This window comes from Physcomitrium patens, chromosome 2 (assembly GCF_059467195.1).
Source record: "Physcomitrium patens ecotype Gransden chromosome 2, ASM5946719v1, whole genome shotgun sequence".
Classification (NCBI taxonomy): Eukaryota; Viridiplantae; Streptophyta; class Bryopsida; order Funariales; family Funariaceae; genus Physcomitrium; species Physcomitrium patens.
Genome location: NC_143411.1, coordinates 12883362 through 12904264, shown reverse-complemented (window position 1 = coordinate 12904264; position 20903 = coordinate 12883362). Strand labels below are relative to the sequence as shown.

General features: G+C 39.4%; 2 protein-coding genes and 1 long non-coding RNA gene across 7 annotated transcripts; 1 reads left to right on the top strand and 2 right to left on the bottom strand.

Annotated features, from left to right (window-relative positions):
• Positions 1–651: 651 nt before the first annotated feature.
• Positions 652–6576, bottom strand: LOC112277979 (uncharacterized). Its single transcript, XM_024510924.3, has 10 exons — positions 5555–6576; positions 4722–4906; positions 4440–4534; positions 3651–4255; positions 2734–3489; positions 2440–2600; positions 2247–2323; positions 1974–2121; positions 1636–1782; positions 652–1458 (listed from the first exon to the last, which is right to left on the bottom strand). The coding sequence occupies exons 1-10, from the start codon at positions 5886–5888 to the stop codon at positions 1033–1035; spliced, it is 2934 nt and encodes a 977-aa protein (XP_024366692.1). The 5' UTR covers positions 5889–6576; the 3' UTR covers positions 652–1032.
• A 176-nt stretch (positions 6577–6752) lies between these two features.
• LOC141046427 (uncharacterized) lies at positions 6753–10402 on the top strand. 3 transcript variants are annotated; one of them, XR_012219436.2, is made up of 4 exons: positions 6753–8181; positions 8460–8620; positions 9233–9369; positions 9605–10402. It is a non-coding gene; the product is annotated as an uncharacterized LOC141046427 (long non-coding RNA). The 3 variants fall into 3 exon arrangements; XR_016500608.1 differs by having other exon boundaries at positions 6753–8660; XR_012219435.2 differs by having other exon boundaries at positions 6948–8620.
• A 245-nt stretch (positions 10403–10647) lies between these two features.
• Positions 10648–16703, bottom strand: LOC112278976 (LEC14B protein). 3 transcript variants are annotated; one of them, XM_024512952.3, is made up of 11 exons: positions 16341–16673; positions 15527–15646; positions 14454–15119; positions 13890–14009; positions 13601–13684; positions 13185–13358; positions 12780–12857; positions 12453–12634; positions 12081–12242; positions 11581–11641; positions 10648–11388 (listed from the first exon to the last, which is right to left on the bottom strand). In XM_024512952.3, exons 3-11 carry the CDS (start codon positions 15066–15068, stop codon positions 11200–11202), a joined length of 1665 nt encoding a protein of 554 aa, XP_024368720.1. In that variant the 5' UTR covers positions 15069–15119; positions 15527–15646; positions 16341–16673; the 3' UTR covers positions 10648–11199. The 3 variants fall into 3 exon arrangements, with proteins under 3 accessions (XP_024368720.1, XP_024368718.1, XP_024368719.1); XM_024512950.3 differs by lacking the exon at positions 15527–15646 and having other exon boundaries at positions 16341–16703; XM_024512951.3 differs by lacking the exon at positions 15527–15646 and having other exon boundaries at positions 14454–15122.
• Positions 16704–20903: the final 4200 nt, after the last annotated feature.

Genomic DNA, 20903 nt, shown 5'->3' with positions numbered 1-20903 from the left:
GCGGACGTGTCAAAGCAAACATCAGAATTCATAATGAGAGCTTTGGTATGGTAGAGGAAAATGGTGTAAACTTGGAGGAAAAACTGTGGAAAGACTACTTGGGTAGTTAAAAGACAGTATTGTATTAGAACATACCTTGAAGAAAAGCAGCTTGTGTGAGAAGGAATAGCAGCACAATAATTTCGCCAACTTCCAACTTTGGCAAGCTACCTAAAGCCCTTACATTAATTAATGTAAATATAAATGTGTATATATATATATATATATATATAAATATAAACTTCCTGAACAGAAATTAGGACACACGCAACTCCATCCCTTTCAAACTCCAAATACGTTACTCAGCTGGACCCCCAAAAACTAGTGTACAGAGCGGTGCAATTAGTGTCGACAGCACAACTGCAACCAAAACACTTGGAAACAAATTCCAATACATTATACCAGTAATAATGCAACTGAAACCGAGGGAAAAAACCGTGGAAACCAGTGACTTGCCTAGTCATACACCCACATAACCTGAGCCATCACAATTGCGGTCACAAGTCCTACCCTGGCAAGTTATTAAGGCATCAGACTATCATGGACTCCTCGTGAGCAGCATCAACCAACCACTGCTGGTCCCCACCGAGTTGGACTATTTTGATCACCATATCGTAATACACCCACAGTAGCAGCAGGGATATTTTATTGGAATCTGCGTACTCTGAATCACACCTTCTAGTAAGGTGACTCAAAGACTGGGCCATGAGATCAGTTGACATAAATGAATAGGTGTCTTCAATCCTATCAAGGGGTCAGAGTATTAAGGGATTTATCTACAATTTCACCTCCCGGCTTGTCCACTACACCTGTACCTTGGTTGCAAAAGCAATGTACAATGTTCATCGGGTATGCCATACTCATGTAAATATAAACAAATAACCGAGAGCCTCATCCAGACCAGACCAGGCCTGGTCTCCAAAACTCACTCTCCGAAACACCCTTCTATTGAACCGCTCCCAATAGAAGACAATGCAACCACTTGGAAAGCAACTAAAAATCCTTTCCAAGTTGGTAACTTTCATAGGCCGACGCTGTCACATGATGTGGAGAAACCTTATCCATGTAGGCAGCTCTTAGAGCTTCGTAGCTCAGCTTTTGACCGTCTTGGCCAAGATGAGAAGCTACCACTGGTAGCTTTTTGATGGAGTCTTTTGTGGCTGAACTATGCCTTACTTTGGGGCTTGAAATCATAGGGCCATATGGCAGGTTACCGTTTTTCCTGTTGGGAGACGAATATTTTGAATTGTACTCACTTTGAGGGCTCACAAAATTCGGATATTTCACCTCTTCCCGGGGGGCAGGCCCAGCCACCGGATAATAAGTCATGTGATTGTTGTTCAATCTTCCAGCAAAATATCCTGAAGCAGGAGAACTATTTGCATCGAAAATCATCTCCCCTTCAAGCATCCGCAGGACCTGGAGGTGCAAGACAGGGATGAGCAGGAGAGAAGTATGTGTTTTTTGACGCTCATCAACAACACGCAAGCAACCTATGAAACAGGGTCTATCCCGCCAAAAATACCCTGACGACTGATTCCAGGACACGTTCAAACCTCTCATTTTTCAAATCAAGCACACGGAAGTCCCACCAACCTGTGCCATACGCGGTCGAACTGAGGGATCCCTGCGTATACAACATGATGCCGCATGCAACATGCTTTCCATTTCGGTGTCCGAAAAGCGTTTCTCGAGCCGTGGATCTATTGGAAGAGTACCTCTTTCCTCCAACAAGGGCCTTGCCTGCAGAACCACAAGTAGATTAGGTCTCTCGCTGGTAACCTTGCAAACTATACGATTGATAACGACTTAGCATACAAACCTGAAGGATTTCAGAATGCGGCCTAGGATCAGAGTTCAAGTGTGCGGTTATTAATCAATCAGAAGAAAAATACACCATTAGAGGGCCACTTGAAATGAACAACTACACATACCCATTCTGTTAAACACTGCTCCCCTCTGGGACGGTTGATGTCAATAGCTTTGCGACCCGTGATAAGCTCCAGAAGCACAACACCAAACGAATACACGTCTGCCTTGTCTGTAATCTGACCATGCTGAGTATATTCTGGAGCCAAGTACCTATAACCCATTTGGCAATCAATAAATTATTAGCGATGAAGGAAATCAGTCTACAAGGTGGAATGTATAACCAATAAAGATTTGGGTTATCAGAAGAGAATAAATCTGAGCGTGATCACATATACCCGAAAGTGCCAATAACCCTGGTCTCCACACCACAATGTCCGTCTGGCTGCCATCTTGCGAGTCCAAAATCTCCCACCTGATATCCAAAGAACAAAACTTCTCTCAATGACTACTCAAGTGTAAGAATCTGCCAGCTTAGGAGTAGGAAATGGAACTACTTGAATTGAAAAGAATTTCTGCTACGATGCATACCATAGGTTCAAAGTCGTGGGTAAGCAGAATATTGTTGGGACGCAAGTCTCTGTGCACAATACAACCAACCCGACAATCCTCATGCAAATATCTTAAACCTCGAGCTGTTCCAACAGCTATCTTATGGCGCGAGCTCCACTCCAAAACAGGCCTGTCTCGCTCTGCAGCACCAAAAGTACACACAATCACAAATGAACTACGCGAACGACACCGACACCCCGTTGAGCAGTTGAGAGCATGAAGCAGGTTCATCAAGTCAAAAACTTGTATAAAGAGTACTTGAGAATGACTCACCATAAAGATGCCCGTCCAGTGATCCATTGCAGATGAACTCATACACGAGGAGACGTCTCTTTCCTTCAATGCAGTAACCAATGAGCATCACCACATTCCGATGCTGAGCATAACTTAAGACTTCAACCTCTGCACAGAACTCTTTGTCACCCTGCGTGCTGGCCAGCTTATATTGCTTCACTGCTATGCCCTGCCCATCTGGAAGGACACCCCTGTGGACCGACCCATACCCGCCCTCGGCGAGAAAGTTGGACCGAGAGAAGCCATTTGTTGCAACCTCAAGCTCCTTGTAGCTATATCTCTGGGGTGGTTTTCCAAACATGGGGGCCTTGTGCTGACACATGGAGCACAAAGGTGGAGGTCCTGGAAGATTGTGTTTATTTAACATGATAGCCATCTTCTGCCTCATTAACGCATCAGCCTTCCCGCGCTTCAGTCTTCTCTCAGGAGATGTATAACAAGGTTCGTGGTCCCCATTGTACCCAGAAGGTGACCCTCCATCAGAGGCGGCACAATCTTGATCTGCATTTTCCTGCAAAATTGCCCGAAGGCTTTGACCAAGTGTGTTTTCTCTCTTTACACTAGAACCTCTACCCTCATATGACTCGCGCCTGGCAATACTTGCCGATTTCGCAGGAGAGTCTACCGTCGGTGTTTTCGCAGGCGATCCCCTCCGAGAATTAGCTCTGGAACCGTTTCTGGACGCCGGTCTGAGTGTTGGAATGCTGTCTCTCGATTGCGCAAGACCTCGGATGCCTGTTAATAGCATTGAAGTGGTGAGTTAACAGTACTCTTCTTATGATGTGTAGTACAAAACCAATAGAAAGTACAAACGAATCTGTTTCGTAAATAAGATACAAGTAGACACCGCACTCCTGAACTGAAGTCTATAGAACAGATTCACACACGCAACACACCTGCAGGTGACCTGGAATAATCTAGTGGAGCTCGCGAATCGCCTTGATTAGATTTCTGCAATATGCTGTTTGGCGAGGACTCCATGCTCAACATACCGGGCACGACGATTTCATCACCTATATCAGGGTAAAATGCTCTAAAAGAGGCACCCTTCTCTAAAGCTCTTGTAGCTGTAGCTTCCAAGATGCCCCCACGAACTACAAGCTCTGTAGACGAGCCATTATTTGACAGTGGACCCGAAGCTTGACACGGTGAGGTGTCCGAGCTTAATTTCGATGAGGTACAGGGTTCAGAAGGAGTGAAAGGTGTCATGGTATCATCAGGGCTACTTGAGGGTGTGCTCGTTTTCAGCAGTGAATGGGGCCCGTTTCTGGCAGCGGCAGAAATTGAAGATACGTGACTTGGCGCTTTCGAGGAATCATACACCCTAGAATCCTCCTGTACTATTGGTGCTGGTTGTTGCCCAGACTGTCTAGCTGGAGACTCAAGGATTCGTGAATTTCGCTTCAGGTTCAGCCGTAATATCTTAGGCTCTGAAGGCTTCACAATAACAATATTGCATTGTAAAAGCTCCATGCAAACCTTCGCCTCTTTCTTCAAATGCCTGCATATTCACAAGTATCTTTGGTTTAAGTTCACAATTGCTACTTAAAGAACCTTAGTTAGAAATTAAAACGGACTTGAGGCGTACAATGGTATGGACCTGAAGCACTTGGACTTGGTGGAACTCTGAGAATGTGAAAGAAATGTCATTAACTTTCAATCAGGACTATGAGATGGCCGCTTACTTATCAAGAACAACCCAAGTGGCACCTAAGCTCCTGGCCTCTATAGCTGGAGCCTCTCGACCATCAACTTCCTGAACCTTCACGTCGATGGCAATCTGCAGAACTCCCACAGGTGCAACTAATCAACAACTACTTCACAATTCTCCGATTCCAAGGGGCATGCACTCCACGGCCAGAGATCCATTTCCAAATTGCAATCTCCACAAGAAGAACCTGTTCAATGTTTCTGTACACGTCAAGAGATAAAGGAGCATGTATATCGTACACGGGCAAAATGCATACCTTCTTTTGATTGCACACATCCTGAAAGTGCTGGATCATGGAAGTACAACCCTCGATTATTTCTTCATCCACCTCTTTTGCTCCCCTTGAGCTATCGATTACACCGCGTAGAACACGAGGAGTTGCACAATCCCCTCCCAACATCTGCAGCGACATGGGAAACCCCCATATTCTTCGCACAGGGCCTGCAAACCGAACATTCTGTCTCAGAGCTTCTCAATTTTCCAAAGGCAGGCAGCATAACAACTGGTTCAAAAATAAGTAACGCACAGACAAGGCCTGAACCCAAATTCTGTAGTCAACTACATGAGAATCTATACTAGATCGATCGAGGAATATGGACAGCATTCGGCGCACGCGCCACCCGCAGCCACAAGAAGTTAAAAAATCCACAAAGAACGAACATGAGGGTGCTCGTCGACTGAACGGGGTGAAACTGCAAGAGTTACAGAAAAGACACGATCGAGGGACATTAACCTAGTAAATAGATGGTACAACTCGACCTCGCTGCAGACTGCCAACAACAAATAACCACAGAATTTTAATCATGGCAATCTTTCTTCAAACACCGAAGACTGTCTAGATTCAGACTTTCTAAACGCCAGCCAGGACCAAACGGGTACAGCAACAATGGAATCGTTTTACCCAACTCTCAAAAGAACCAATAAATGTAGAAGATCTTCATGGGATCTGCATCTGACCCAAAGAAGTTCCCACGAAGAGTAGAATGCAGAAAAAACCTCGTAGAGTAGCGACTGACGGAGTTCCAAGCTCTTGTAACTCAAATTTGGCCGTCTTAATTACAAATTGCGAGGTATGTGTGTAGCTCTTACCATGGCTTCCCGTGGCGTGAAGAGCAAGTACAGTGATAGATTCCCCGGGCCTGACCAAAACATTGCTGAGAGCCCATTCCAGAGCATACTTGGTGATTTGTCTTGAGCCGTCCAATACAACAAGCACCTTCTCATAAGTAAAAATTTCACTCTGAGGCCGGGAATACGGTTGAGGCGAAGACCATTCGGGCATGGACGCTGGAGCAGTCATTGCACAGGACCTCTCTTCATCTGCTGTTATAAACACTTCCCAGCATCTGCGTGCCCTTTTAAATCCGCCTCTTTCTGTGCGAATTCTAGCGGCCGGCCTAGACGGCTGATCTACGAGTGACATTCACATGTTTACAAACTAATGCCTGCGTCCTCAAGAGATGCGTTAAGATCTCCGGGGACCTGAATGTACACCCCATGCCACTTAGTGCTCCCATTCCATCTTCACCGACCCAACAATGAGATTCACTCCACCCGGACGCCCTGGAGCTCCAGACATTCGCACCTTCGAATCCACAACCTCCAAGAAAAACCCCACACACACGACGCAGATTCAAAAATACAGAGACTCTCCACACGGCACAATTCCGCAACACACTGCAAGAAACGGCTTCCGAAACACCAAAAAAAAACCAACAAACGTTCCGAGCTGCGTCACTCTCAACGCCTAACCCCAGATCCCGAACTCCTCAACAAGCAGGGCAGGTTCTACAGCGACCATCCAACTCGTCATCATCCCACTTTCGCGTTTCGCCCGCAAAACCCAGGCACACCGGGGGTCGAGGGAAAACACCCACTAAGGGCCTCGTATGGCATTGCTGGGAAGAGCGAGGATACGGTCCACGCAGCAGCGGCCCTCAGATGAAGCTCCCCTGAAGCCCACCCAACGGCAGCCTTTACAACTAGGGCGGGGCGCCTTTTACTCACTTCACTCGCGGCTGCGCCACGGTACTCTCTACTCAAGCAGTATCGCATAATCTATACTTCTGCGGTAACGACAAACATTAATGGTGTCCTCCATCGCTTGCAGCTCCTCCTGCTCCTGCAACACACTCCACAACGCCACAGCCCAAGACCTTCTCCGGGCCGGGCACGAACGAACGAAAACTCTCCCCGATGACGAACGAAAAAATCTCTGATGACGAACGATACTTCTCCTACGGACGAAACTTGTTGACTGAGGTGCCGCGTTGACGAGGATGGGGAAGTCTCGTCCGCAGAGAGAATTCGGGGATACTTTTCCATTAATTGTTAGCTTTTTGATAAAGTATGCTTGCTTATTTCGCATCTTTTTCTGTCTGAGCTGTTGATGAGTTGGGCGTGGATGGTTCATTAATTTTTTCTTTTTCTTCTTTTTCTTTTTCTTTTTCTTTTTTTTTGCTTATCGTTTCAGTTTGTAATGTGGCGGTTGCCACGTTGTGCTTGTTCATTCTTGTTGTCCATATTCGTGAAGCGTTTTAATGTACCTATTCGTGTAAAGTGAAAAGCCACGTTACAAACTGAAACGATAAACAAAAAATGATGGACCCTACTGGTCTATATACAATGAGTTTGTTCAATTTTGATTGAATTGTATTATAAAAAAAAAAAATGTTACTTACTGTTTTTAAAGAATAAAAATCATTGATAGTAGTTTATCAAATGATTATAAATAATTGAACAATACCAACAACCACATTTTTTCAAAAATAAATATAAGTAATTAATTAATTAATTAATACGTGCACTATTCATATGGATCAAATTTTGCGTAATTCTTGCATTCTGTTAGCCACTGTTGGTATTGGTGTTTTATTGATTATAATTTATGTGTAATTATATATTTTTTGCCAAAAATTTCAGGCTTGAATGAAAATCACGATTAAATCAATTAAGTCAGATTAGTTTTGTGTTGTTGGATTTTAAATAATTTCTGAACGGACATATGTTATAATTGTAAATTTATAAGCTTTTACATGCTTATAGATGTTGTTGACTTGGACTTTATAACTAGTGTGAAATCCTAAATTTAAAAACATCATTTATAAAATTAATAAAGCTAATTTGATGGTTAATTATTTAGTATATGCTTACATATATATACAAACTTAATATTACAGGAATCATGTAGAATGAAAATACGTCTAATATAAAACATTGTATACTTATTCATGGTCACTAAATTTATGTAAGGAATAACTTATATAGAGATCCACATAATTACTGACCAGTATGAGACTCATAAATTTCATACTAAATCTGTTGAATATGAAACATTTTAACAATAAGCCACTTTTAGTGTTGAAATTATCTTATTTTCTATATGTGGATGATTTGTAATAATTTAATAAACTATCAATGTAATAATAACATTAATTTATTTTCAAATTATTTCTTAATGAGTTAGCATGATAATTAATGAACTGAATCTGATGATGTGCAAAAGATTGATGAACAAAGATTAAAATTAATTAATTAAAATAAAAGAAAAGAAAAACAAACAAACAAGCAAAGTGTAAATTATCAAGTAAAGTACTAGTTAATACAACCATAATATTACGATTTAGGGGAAAAAGAATGAATATGCATCTACAATAAAATAAAATAAAATAGTGAAACTAGGAGTAACTTATAAGCACAGATTACTTTGAGTAAAGGTCTGATTTGACCAAGATCTAATCAAATATTTCCATCTCAGCTGATACAATTTGTGTACTGAATATTCAAGTTCTATGATCAATCAAACTGAATGAATCATTGAATCCATCTCTCTACATACATGTTACATATATTTAATACAATTTTATTTTTATTTTCATTTTTTTTCTAAATGATGTGATCAATGATGGTGGCATGGCACTTTCATACCTATTGTATTATTGGAATAAGTTTATTTACTAACACAAATGTGTGTGAGAGATCATAAACCATACAGAAAATATCAATTTCAAGAAGGGAAAAAGTTGGGTGGTTTAAAAACACTACTATCGTAACATACAAAATATATATGATGTTCAAAGTGAAACAGACATAATTCAAGTTGCAACAACTATCGTGTTTTCTTTAAATAAATACATTACGCAATCATTTGTTGAGGTAAGTTGTAAGTAGCTCATAAGCAGTGTTTCTATGAAAGGTTGAATCCAACTCTCATAAAAAATAAGTACACCACAGTAATTCAAAATAAGAATAACACTCTTAAATCATATATTTTATCTATATAAACATGTTGTTTACAAACATAAACAGAAAATCTTACCTTTATTTTTTATTTTTTTTAAAAAAAAAAGAAAAAAGAAAAGGTAAGATTTTCTCAATAAGAAGAATTTCACTTAGTTCCATGCACAAAAAACAATATCATTTCAACTTATAGAAAAGTTAACATGAATAGCACGTTTGTAAAGTTTTTGCATGTGCATACATATCACTTTTTCACATGATAAATTGTGTACGCATCTTTTTCAAAGCATCCTGGATATAAGTTGAGAATAAATCATCCAATTGTATTTTTAATAGCTTCATGTGTAATGCACTTTTTTTTCAATAATAAAATGAACTCACACTTTTGTGTAATGTTGTTTGTCAAAAAATGTAAATTTTGGTGTGATTCGTTTTTAGAAAACTCGTGCATTTCATTCAGAATCACAAATCAAATTTCAGAAGTGTAAAATGTGGATTACAGTTTGATATTTTCTGTGTATTTTGCAGAAATTAATGAAAGATCTAAAAAAGCATAACCTCAAAACAATAGTAACTTTTAACGGGACGATGAAAATATACCTGGAAAGTAATCTGACAAAGTAGAAAAGTGACAAAACCACATTAATATATTAAATTACATTAAAGTAATAATATACACACACACACACACATTTCATTTACTTGAGAGATATGAGTAAGGGTACCGAAACCTCCAACATCACTTGTCCTTTAGTGGGTGCCTGGGTATCCATCCCCATAACCGTGTTTGCACAAGAATATTCAGAGGCTCTTCTGCAATTCTTTACAAATAAATAAATATATATATATATATATATATGAATGAGACCATTCTTACTTTCCAGCCCCCCATGTCAGCAGATTCTACACATTCAAGAGAGGATCAGAAGCTTCCAGCCTCAGTTTTTAGGGTTTCATTGTTTTAGGGTTAGGGTTAGGGTTAGGATTCGGCACAAACTGAAGAACATGAGATGTATACGAGGGAGCGTTGCAGGATGGAGAGAGAGCTATGAGTGGAAGAGGAATTGGTGGATGAAGAAGTAGAGGAAGAAGAAAAAGAAGAGCCCGTAGCAGCAGCTTCATCCTCACCTGCTTCGGGAGGCATGCTCCAGAGTCGTGAGGTGTTGGGCTGTTGCCTCGACCGATGGGCGGTCTCAGGAAGTTGGTTGGAGCACGGGGGATGCGTGAGACAGGGCGGTCAATTTCATGCACTTGGAGCCTATGTAACCGATACCCCTACTTCTTCTCCACCATAGGGTGGTGGAAATTCAAAGCTGCAAGGACAATCACTGCGACGGAAGCACAGCTTGGGCAGGACTCATGCTCTGGAGTGCGATATCCTCCACGAAAAAACGGGGGGGGGGGGTTACGAAGCTTTGGTTCCGTTTCTGAAGCGCAGAATGGAATTTGTCGATGATGGTGCACGTGCCACATGGTTTGTTTACTTTGCAGTTCTGTTGTGGGTTTTGACTACCTGGGTGTTATCACTTAAACTTCTCACATTTTTCCACCAGTTTTCAATTCCTGTCTATACCGTCATTGAAATTATAGACACGTGGTTTATAATTCTCAGAGGGAATGCAACAGAGAATAATCTTTTTGTATTTTCTAATGCGTCACAGAATATACGAATGGTCGATTATACGAATGGTCACATAATTTGGCACGTGTTTCCCGCTGATCTTTCTACAGTGATTATAGAGAAAGAAAGAAAACTCCTGATTGATTGTCTTCTAATGACGACTTTACACTTAACTAATAAATTGAATGGTGAAGTTTCTGGTGGGCGCCTTGCTAAGACAAATTATCTACGGAATTGAGTTCGGTATCCACCTGCTCGGTTGATGCCTTGGCTCTCACAGCAGAAGGGCTCACATTGACCCTCTAACACAGCTCTCCGAAGATATGGAATTTTTTTTATTAGAGCTTAACATTGAAGAAGCATAATACAGTACGCAGAGCTATAGTTTTCTAAAAAAACCTTCCGGTAAGTCTCAAAAAGTAATTCCAGTAGAAAAACTCGCACATGATGGGCTTTCAAAGTAAGATCTGAAATTTAAACTTCCGCAAACTGCAGCGACTATTCAATTCTATTTCAGCATGATGATCACCTGAATAGCGAGGAACAGAACCTTTGATGGCAGCCTCAAACCTGAATTTAGATTTCAGACACTACAGTTCTTCCTAATATACATACAGCTGTACAACAGTAGGAATTGACGATACTAACAAGCACCGCCAGCAACCTATGCTAAGACTAATGTTATTGACGAGTGGCTCACTCGTGTGTCATACAAGAGGGTATCCATCGGCACTCGCAGTGATTGACCTTCACCACACTCGTTTGGTTCTCCCACAAGATCAAGCCTTTAATATAGGTTGGATAGCTTCAATGTGATCTACAAGGGCACGGTGGTTGAATATATGATTTAGGGAGGGTAAAACATAACCCAAACTTAGTAGTCGAAGAAGTCGAAGCTTACGGGGGGTACTTCAACTCTTGGTTCATCCCTATGGAAATGCTCCCACTTGGCCAGATAGCCATCCCAAGAGCTACTAACCAGCATTGGCTGTGTGGGATGCCAGCTGCAGTCACGCACTGTGCCTCGGTGAAAGCTCAATCTTGACACTTGTTTCCCTGTTACCTGAAGATCAGCAAATCACAAGATAATAAGAGATGGGGTCAATTGTAGAACTCATGAGGGTGCTGAGAAAGCTAAAACAATTCAACTCGACACGTATTACATATTCGATGACCGAACTCTGGGTTCAACTACGTAATATGCAATTAATAAAATCCGGATACAGGAGGGATTGTAGATAGAAATAAGAAATACCAAGTCATAAATATAAACACAACCATCGTGTGACCCTGTGTAGATGTACTTTTGCCCAGTGCTGCACCAATACCACAGAATATCGCAAGAGTCAGTATGAAGGAGCACGTCACTAATTATCTATATAATAGCACCCTTAGCAATGTCTCACGTTCCAATACGTAGCACAAGGCTTCTCGGTTACAGCAGGAGAAAAACTAGGAGAGAAAGCATCTACTAAGACAAAAAATGCGAGTGAGAAGAGATGGCCAATAGACGCGAAAGAAATCTGCTAAAAAGAGTCATATATATATATATATATATATATATATAGATATACTCATATATACTCATATATATATATATATATATATATATACTCACAAACACATTAATGCGTGTGTAGAATAATTTTTTTTACAGTCATTTGTCAGCTTAGCGCTAGCAAATCCGCCCCAAAATTAAAGGAAATCACAATTGTTTACATGGAAAAAAATAAAAATAAAAAACACTCAGCAGACCTGGCCAATGGAGAGAAGTAGCAGCGAATAAGAGTGCGCAGCACCAAATGTCCCTTATAAGTCATCAGGGACTGATCATAAGGATGACGTACATCGCGACCCATGCCAGGGTAGTCCATCCATCGGTAATCCCACGCAAAAGCAGGGATCTTTCGAGCTTTCCTGGTGCACAGTCCCCTCTCATCTGTATCAGTGCTTCCACTCTCCAACTAATGGCACTCGTGGTAGAGAAAGAGTTTTGTACAAAAACCCGTAACCTGTTAACACACTATCTTGGCAAGAGCAAAAATATAATTACCAAGGTTTTGGTTCGTCCGAACTAAAAACCTCTACAACAATTCACGTGATAAATTCAGAAAATTAGAGACTAACTTGCACGGTGTATGGCCCGATGACATCTTTCGAATATCCCACAGCTTAATGGCCTGATCTTTGCCATTGGAGATAAAATAGCGGCCATCTTTTCTGCTATTAATGAACGTAATTCCCTCTAAATGCCCAACGAGCTGTCCAGCAGGCCGTCCCGTTTGAGCAAAGCAACGGCGATCCCAAATCTACACATCCAGAGCACAAGAAATTCAGGTGCATACAATCACTTGCTAAAAATAAATTATGAATTAAATAAAACAATGCGATGCAAACATGACAGTACTAGAAAACAACGAACTTAACATACTACTGCAAACTTATAGAAGATACCTTGCAGGTATTGTCGTCACTTCCAGAAAATATCAGGTGACTTGACTCATCAGCAAACGTCACAGCATTGACATCATCCTGTAACCATCACACCCATAATTTACGAAACAACAATGAGATAACCCAACTATCTAGCACAAATAAAACTGTGCAGTAACTCGATCTCAATTACAGAAATCCCACTCTCAAAGTAGTATGCTTCAAATTGCTAGAGCTTGGATTAAAACCGAGTGCAACAACTACCGCATGTGAAGAGAAGATGTAGACATGCCGATGTCGTGCTGATTCACACTGACATCCAAATTTATGCATATTTGGACAAACATCCGACAAAGCTAAACCACAGCACAACGCCCCGACAATACTATGGTCCACAACTAGATCAATATTACAATCAAACCAGACCTTATGAGCATTGATCCGTAAAACTGGTTTGTTGGCCTCCAAATCATAAATATAAACACACTTATCGTTACTGCCTGCCACAAGCTCGCGACCATCTTCGGAGAACTGCAGTGACCACAGCCCAGATACATCTCCTCTCGCATCTGATGCAAAGTTTAAGGCTTCGTGAATATCCTACACTCCCAAAATTAAGTTAAAAATTAGAACAGAACATGCAAGATTCACATCCCTTCCTATGAAACGTACGCATTCAGAAAGTGAATACTAATCGCTTCTGAAAATCACATATCAGTGGGCACTGATTGCCAGAATTTAAAAAAAGAGTATGCACTTACAACAAGAGCACACATCTCCATGGAAAAGTGAATACGTCTTTACTCCGAATTTCTCAATATTTTTCCAACTTAAAGTCTCACCGTGATATTCGCAAGAGATCTAACATCACCACTTTCGCTGCCAACGTTTACCAAATGCACCACTGGTGTTATAGATGCATAAACCTGCAACCAGACAGCATACATCTCCTTTCAGAGACACATCCTTGCACTGCAAACATCCCCCCCCCCCTTTCACCATGATCAAAAGAAAAGTTTCAAATATAAGAAACTTGAATAATAAAATCACACACGCGCAAACGCGCACGCACACACACGTACACATACACACACACTGTATCAGACGCCTCCACAAATAAAAATAACTTACAAGAAATCGCTTATCTGGTGACAAAGCAGTGTCTGTTACGGTCCAGCGAAGGTTGCGAGCTTGAATGTCTTTCTGAACTGCCCAATCCTTCTCAACGTTGTAAATCCTTATTCGTCGGTCCTGCTTGCCAGTAATTTACCCGATAAAACGTGATTGACAACAAATATATATATATATATATATATATATAGATATATTTTTGCACTTAAGAGTGGGGATTTAACGCAATGTGTTTCTTCATCCTTGCATAGATTGGATTGAAGACAATAAGATCACGAATCTTCTGTGCTACGTATGAATTCGAAAGCTTCCAATGTAAAACTGCTCGTGATGCTATTTCAAAGCAGCATGTCGTAATCCTCACACACTAGCTAGCCAACTAAAGTCTTGACAAATTCATACGAACACAAAAGCAACGTGACGGACTAGAAAGGCTAACGTCCTGTTGATCCTTTCCCTGACCACCATGGGATAACTTGGACTAATTGCAAATAATCACAAACTCTATGCACACCTCACCTAAAGATATAACACGAAGCAAATTCTGTCACTCCGGACTCTTACCTGGAAACCTGCTGTGAACAATGTACCGTCTGCTGAAAATTGCCCAATGTAGGCTCGACTGTTAAATTGCTCTACGACAGAGGGTCCACCGGTTGGAACATATCGTCCCGCCACATGACAGCACTCGGCTCTTGAAAACCTCCCGTTACCAGAAACGTTGATTTCTCTGCCGGCAAGCATAGTAGTTACATTAACCAAGCCTGTACGTTTAACTTTCCCCAACCTAGCTGATCCATCACTAGGGCAATGCCGCATTGCTGTAGACTGAGCTAAAACATGGTCCAATGGTACAGGAGTTTCACAACCGTCGCCTCCACCCAATGTCGTTCTGGTACCAGAACTTTGATTGTACTCCTCACTATCAATCACTTCTTCTAAGTAAAGCTCTGAATCGGCATCCTGGTCCTCGTACTGGTCATCTTCCCCTCCCGTGTACTCTTCATCACTTTCACTGCTACTTATTCCAGGATCTTGAAGTGCACTCCTCATTGAAATTCTGCTGGTACCTTCCTCGTCATTATTGGCCATTACTTGATAACGACCCAACCTTATTATTAATCGAGTGGCACGAGCCACAAGGCCAAGAGAGACAGCAGGCTCTTCATGCCCTGCCATGTTGGAATTGTGCCAACGATAGTCCTCAGGATCCAGAGCTGAAGACTTGTCCTACTCCAATAGCAAAATTCAGCGGAACAGCGTTATTTTCAAATTTTATGAAATAATACAGGGAATAAAAGAAGACTGAGAATTAGTACGAGCAGTTTGCGTAGTTGGCACACAAATATCTTGTTGAACTGCAAACAAGGAGGTGAGAAGCTGATCCATAACGAGTATGCAACTAACCCGAGTCGGCTCAGCCCAATCACTAGTAGTGCAGACATAGGGTCAAGTAACCAGTCTAGTCTGATACAACCAATACTCAATATGCAACAATAGCACGACAAGATTCCACTCTAAAAAAACATATTGAAAACTGTCCATTTCCCATCTGTTGTGATTCGACACCAACAACGACTAAATACATTCAGCTTCGTATCATCTACGATGTCATAGTCTTCAAACTCATATCTCACCTTCACTCAGTTTTATGATTTCCTGAGAAAGAACATAGTAAAGGCCCGGATAAAAACTGGCTGGGTTCGAAGTCTAATTTGATGAAAATTCTTCACTTTTTAACCATCCCTATCCACAAACTACAAATAAACAGGATTTTAATTTGTTAGCATTGTGTATGAGGAAGAGAGAATCAGACAGAGAGACAGAGGGAGGAAAGATCATCTGCCAAATCCAACCCCTACATTGCCGTAAGTTGCAAAACAATCCATAACAATTAAAAAGTTCAATGATAGTCCCCCGCCTAAACGAAGAAAACCGTCGGATGTGGGATTTCAAAAACCACGCTGCACGAACTGCACGATAAATTACGAGACACGCCTCATAGCTCACAACTCAAGGGTTAAATTAAAATTGAATCAAGCGCCGCTCCAAACTCAAAATGCCGCGGCGATATGGTACTACTCAAACAGGGTGATAAATTTTGAATAGCGCCCTACATCTGACAGAAATGGAAAAATCGACCAACTATCTCTACGCTAGGTCTACATCACCCAGTATTGCGCAGCATCCAGGGTAAGCATGAACATCGATTGCTCAATTACAGCTTTTTGTTGGCCAATTACAGCGTGCACTTGCATTCGTGGATGTAAACCACCACCTACCAATTCAATTGATACACACAAAGAAAAAACCAACGAAACAAAGACACAAGTGCCACGGTCTCGAGACATGGCCCTGCGCGAAGAGAAAAAAACACAGAAGAAGAATTGAAGACCACCCAAAATCGTCCCAATTCGAAACACACCCAACAACAGTTAACGCTCAGCTTACCCGAAAAAAACACACACGAGCAACAGAGAAGAGATCCGCCGACTGTCGCCCAGCCAACCTCTTCGCAGCCCTCTCTCCCTCCACGCGCAATCCCTCACGGCTGGTCACTCACGACCGCAACAATCAGTCCATGAAAGCGCGATCCAAATCCTGTCATAGGCCGAACACTACCATCCGAAGCGGCAGCGCCACCTGCTCATGTGTCGTCACCGCATGGTGAATCCACGACACAGGCGTCGTCGTCGTCATCGTTGTGCAGGGACAGAATCCGCTATGCCGGCGGGCTTTCACGGGCTTCGCGTTGGCGTGGGATTTGCCGTTGTTGCGATTCCATCAACGCAGCACCACCGCCACCGCCACCGCCACAATCCTGCCTCTCGCTCCGCACTGTCGCCGCCCACCCCTAATCGGGCAGGGGCAGGACAGCCCGGGCAGACTTTTTCCCCCTTCTACGTTTACTTCTACTTTTTCTCCTGTTGCTAATTACTTTACACACCGTTGAGGCTTACGTGACATTCTTCCACGACATTTCCACGTCGATAGGGGTCCAAGCGATATTTCTATGACTCCATTACCATATCTACGTTTCATCCTCAGGAACGTCACATCGCATATCTAGCCACGTCGTAGAGGTTCTGTTGCAGTGCTGGTTGTCTGTATCCTCGTGTTGACGATCCATTTGGTAGATACGGAGGCTTCCTTTAAACCTAATTAATCCTAATTAAAGGATTTTAATTTTTTAAGATAACTATACATGAAGAAGAAATATAAACCATAGGACAAAATTATTTTTTTCTGTATAAAAGTACCAAAATTGCAAAATCGTATTGGACAATGATGTTACAAAAAACTATCATAGGTTGGTTCAAGCCCTTTTGTAATTCCAAAAAATACCCACACATCAAAATAGTTATATATCAATATCTTCTTGCATTAGTTGATTGATATATTAAAATCTTAAAATATAATGAAAAAAGAATAATGTCATTTTCTACATATCTTCTGACTCAAAACATGGAGGGGCAGGAATGGAAAGATAAGGTTGTTGGACCCATTGTTGTCTTAAATTTTCTATAAAATTTGATTTTAAACTCCATTATTACATCATAGTGCATTTCTGTAAAAACACAACCCACAACTAATATATTTATGTTTTTCTGATTGAATTTAGACTACAAATATGTTTGTCAATTTTACATTTAGCATAGAACATATAATTATGAAGTTTCATCTCTATTTCAATGTTACAAATTATAGAAGGTGCTTTTGTCATGTATAATAAGATCTATTAATGCATTAGTTATTAATAAAAATTATGGTATTATTGTAATGCATAGATAGAAAGACGCACAATTTTTAAATAAAACTGATTTTGTAAATATGTTTGAATATATTTAAAAAATAATTCATACAACAATAGCAAAAGGTACATAAAAAAATATTAAAATGGTATATATATATGTATATATATATATATATATTATTAAATTAGAAAAAAAATACTTAAGTATTTTTAATATTTTTTAACTAAAATCAATTAAAATTGGAATTGATCACATAATGTAATAATCAAACTTTTGTTTATAACTAATATGTTGTGAAGAATTGATTTGTATTGAACTTTTGTTTTTTTTGTATAATTATTCATCAAATTAATATAATTTGTATTTATATTCAAATATAAATAATAAAAAATATATGTTCTAGACATATATATTTATTCCAATAATTATCTATATAATTAAGTAGAAATACATAAAAGTAGATTAATCTCATAATATCTTCTAAAAAAGCTTCTATGAAGCTTTATAGATGTTGCTTTGACTTTACACGTGTTTTTAGTTAATTGGTAGGCTAAAAGGTCAATAAGTTAGCCACTTGATATACATGTTAGTGGCTTGTGGAATAAGCTAACTAGATGGCATACATATAAATAACTTACTTTATAAGTCAGGTTATGTGTCTAACAAAGTGAGCAAGTGTTAAAGGTCCTATAGAACATTGCCACATAGTTTTTACTTAGAAAGTATATACAGAGGCAAGAGTGAAGCCTTCTTCATTCTTGTTAATACCTTTTTAGTCCTTAATCTTGATTTAAGACTTTTTAGTCTTCTTGTCTTTGACAATAGCCGTTCTAATTCAATAAATTACTATCTTTGAGTGATTTATTTGTTTTTTCAAGTGATATAAGAGTTTATTGAGATTTTTTTTTGTTAAGATTTAGGTCTTTGAGATTATGTCCTCTTTGTATCACTTCTTGAGTATAGATTAGGTTTAAATCATACTTATAGTTTCTAAAATTATAATAATTGACTTTATTCATATAACTTCATCTTTAACTTGGACTATTATCAAATCAATATCAAAATCCAATTAAATTCATTAATTTTATTTTTAAATAAATAACTTTGATCTACAACAATATATTCACATCTTTATTTTGGCCAAGTAAAGATATAATTTTTCAAATTAGCCATTCTTTGAACAATTGATCACTTATTGTATTTTTGAAATCTTAAAGTTATTTTTTTATATTTGTTTTAGAATTTAGAATTTAAATTCTAAATATTTAGAGTCTTTATTAAAATTATAGTCATAAAAATAATATTAAAATTATTTAAATGTTATGTATTTTTGTGCACATAGAAATTATTTATTTTCATTTAATTAAAATAATTAAGTTAAGTTGACTAATTTAGTATTTTTAATTGACCAAATGTCTCTTTAAAATATGTTTTTTAATGTGCATTTAAAGTATCCAACATTGAAATTACTAAAACATGCTGATTTATAAAAATTAATATTATTGATTTATAAATTTGATAATATTTTTAAAAAATACAAGTAAATTAGAAGATATTAAATGTAATTTTCTGTATCACATCTTTTTAGATTCTTTAAAGTAATATTTAATCAAGATATTTATGCAATCAAAATATTATCTTATCCAGTATATATATATATATATATATATATATGTATATTTTTATTTTTTATTTTTTTTTATGAATATGCATTTCAGATATATATAAAAAATTGTTTATTTTGATTGAGAACACGCAAGTAAACAAAGTTCATCCACCCCAAGACGATCTGCTTGTCAAGGACATGTATTAGCAAGCAGGATTAGTGAGTATTAGAGGCAACTACACGTATCAGTGAGTTGCATTGTATCAGCGTGAATAAGCTTCTCAGCGTTCGCTCTACTAGCGTCGCCATATCGATTAAACACTGGAGGATTCGCATGATCAGAAAACGCGCAACAATTAAGAGTCACAAGCAGCTGCAGTTTATATAATCATTGAGCAACATGTTGCTCTGATCAGACAGACTACTATTGCACATTCTGAAGGACTTGAACTGGTAGACACGGGATCGCAACTGCGACTCGAGCACCGCCAACGCGTGGATTCTGACAGGATTGGGCGTGATCGATCCGTGGAGTTCCGTAGGGTGGAGCGAGCATGTCGAGATTGTGTGCGGTGAGTGTTTGGACCCAGCTCAGTTGTGCGTGTATTAATTAGCTGCACCACTGCCAACGTCACGCCTACAGTCCATGCTGTGAAGCGGTCCATGCAGCGCCTCTGTCACTGGACGTGTCGACGATGTGGCGCAATCGCTCCATGCTCCTCGAGATTTGAAGTTTTGCAGTGTTTCGTTGATGGTGAGAGTGTTTTTGAGACTCAGATGATGGATGTGAAGATGTGAAGCTTTGAAGATGTGAAGGATCACTCTGGTGCTCCAAGATTCACATGGAATCGGTTTTTAACTCTGAATGATACCACTGCGTTTCATATTCCTAGGATACTGCTTGATACAATGTGTAAACTACGTCTACATTCCTTCTAGATTTGTCAGTTTACAAATCAGTCTGGGTTTTGATTGTTGCGTATCTTCCATTCATCTGCTATGTTTGATCGTTGGTTCGGTGTTCTATCACTAAGACGAGACTTTTTCAATCAGAGAATAAGTTGTATCTTTTTGTTTTTCTTGACAAAGTGTTGCTTGTGATTCATTTTGACGAGGTTATTGACGAGGTTATTGACGAGCGATGTTATTTTCTGAGTGAAAATATATTTAAATTTTGAAAATAAATTGTTGAGTATTAAAAGCATACAATAAAATATTTGCAAAACAATCACCTCAACATTTGAATTTTCTCGTAAGTATTTGTCAATATAAATTTATAGTTTCCTTGATTAAGTTGAAAAAATACAAATAAAATAAATAAAATATATTTTGAATAAACAAAGCACATAAAAATAAATAAAAACAGTTTTTAAATATTCAAACATTCCCATCATCCTAAAAATATTTCACTCAAGTTTATTTTCAAATTGCAATTTTGAAAGCCACATACAGAATCAAACCATCGAATATAAGGGCAACCACTACCGCTGACTGCTGATGCACACTAAGAGTTTGAATATGTATACAAAAAAAAAAAAAAAAAAAAAGCCGCGAAACACAGCACTGTATTGCAGAGAACTCCGGAGTTAGCAATTTAGGGTTAGGCAAAAACCTTTGTTCCGAGGGTGACCAAGGCACATTATAGGGCACAAG

What these genes read in the sequence shown, in the direction of transcription:
- LOC112277979 (XM_024510924.3), bottom strand. Translation starts at nt 5,888, where the DNA reads ATGTCACTCGTAGATCAGCCGTCTAGGCCGGCCGCTAGAATTCGCACA. An exon ending in TCACGCCACGGGAAGCCATG is followed by an intron (nt 4,907 to 5,554) that starts GTAAGAGCTACA and finishes TTCGGTTTGCAG; the next exon opens with GCCCTGTGCGAAGAATATGG. An exon ending in AGGGTTATTGGCACTTTCGG is followed by an intron (nt 2,122 to 2,246) that starts GTATATGTGATC and finishes AATGGGTTATAG; the next exon opens with GTACTTGGCTCCAGAATATA.
- LOC112278976 (XM_024512950.3), bottom strand. Translation starts at nt 15,068, where the DNA reads ATGGCAGGGCATGAAGAGCCTGCTGTCTCTCTTGGCCTTGTGGCTCGT. An exon ending in TGTTCACAGCAGGTTTCCAG is followed by an intron (nt 14,010 to 14,453) that starts GTAAGAGTCCGG and finishes ACTGGCAAGCAG; the next exon opens with GACCGACGAATAAGGATTTA. An exon ending in GTGTTTATATTTATGACTTG is followed by an intron (nt 11,389 to 11,580) that starts GTATTTCTTATT and finishes GCTGATCTTCAG; the next exon opens with GTAACAGGGAAACAAGTGTC.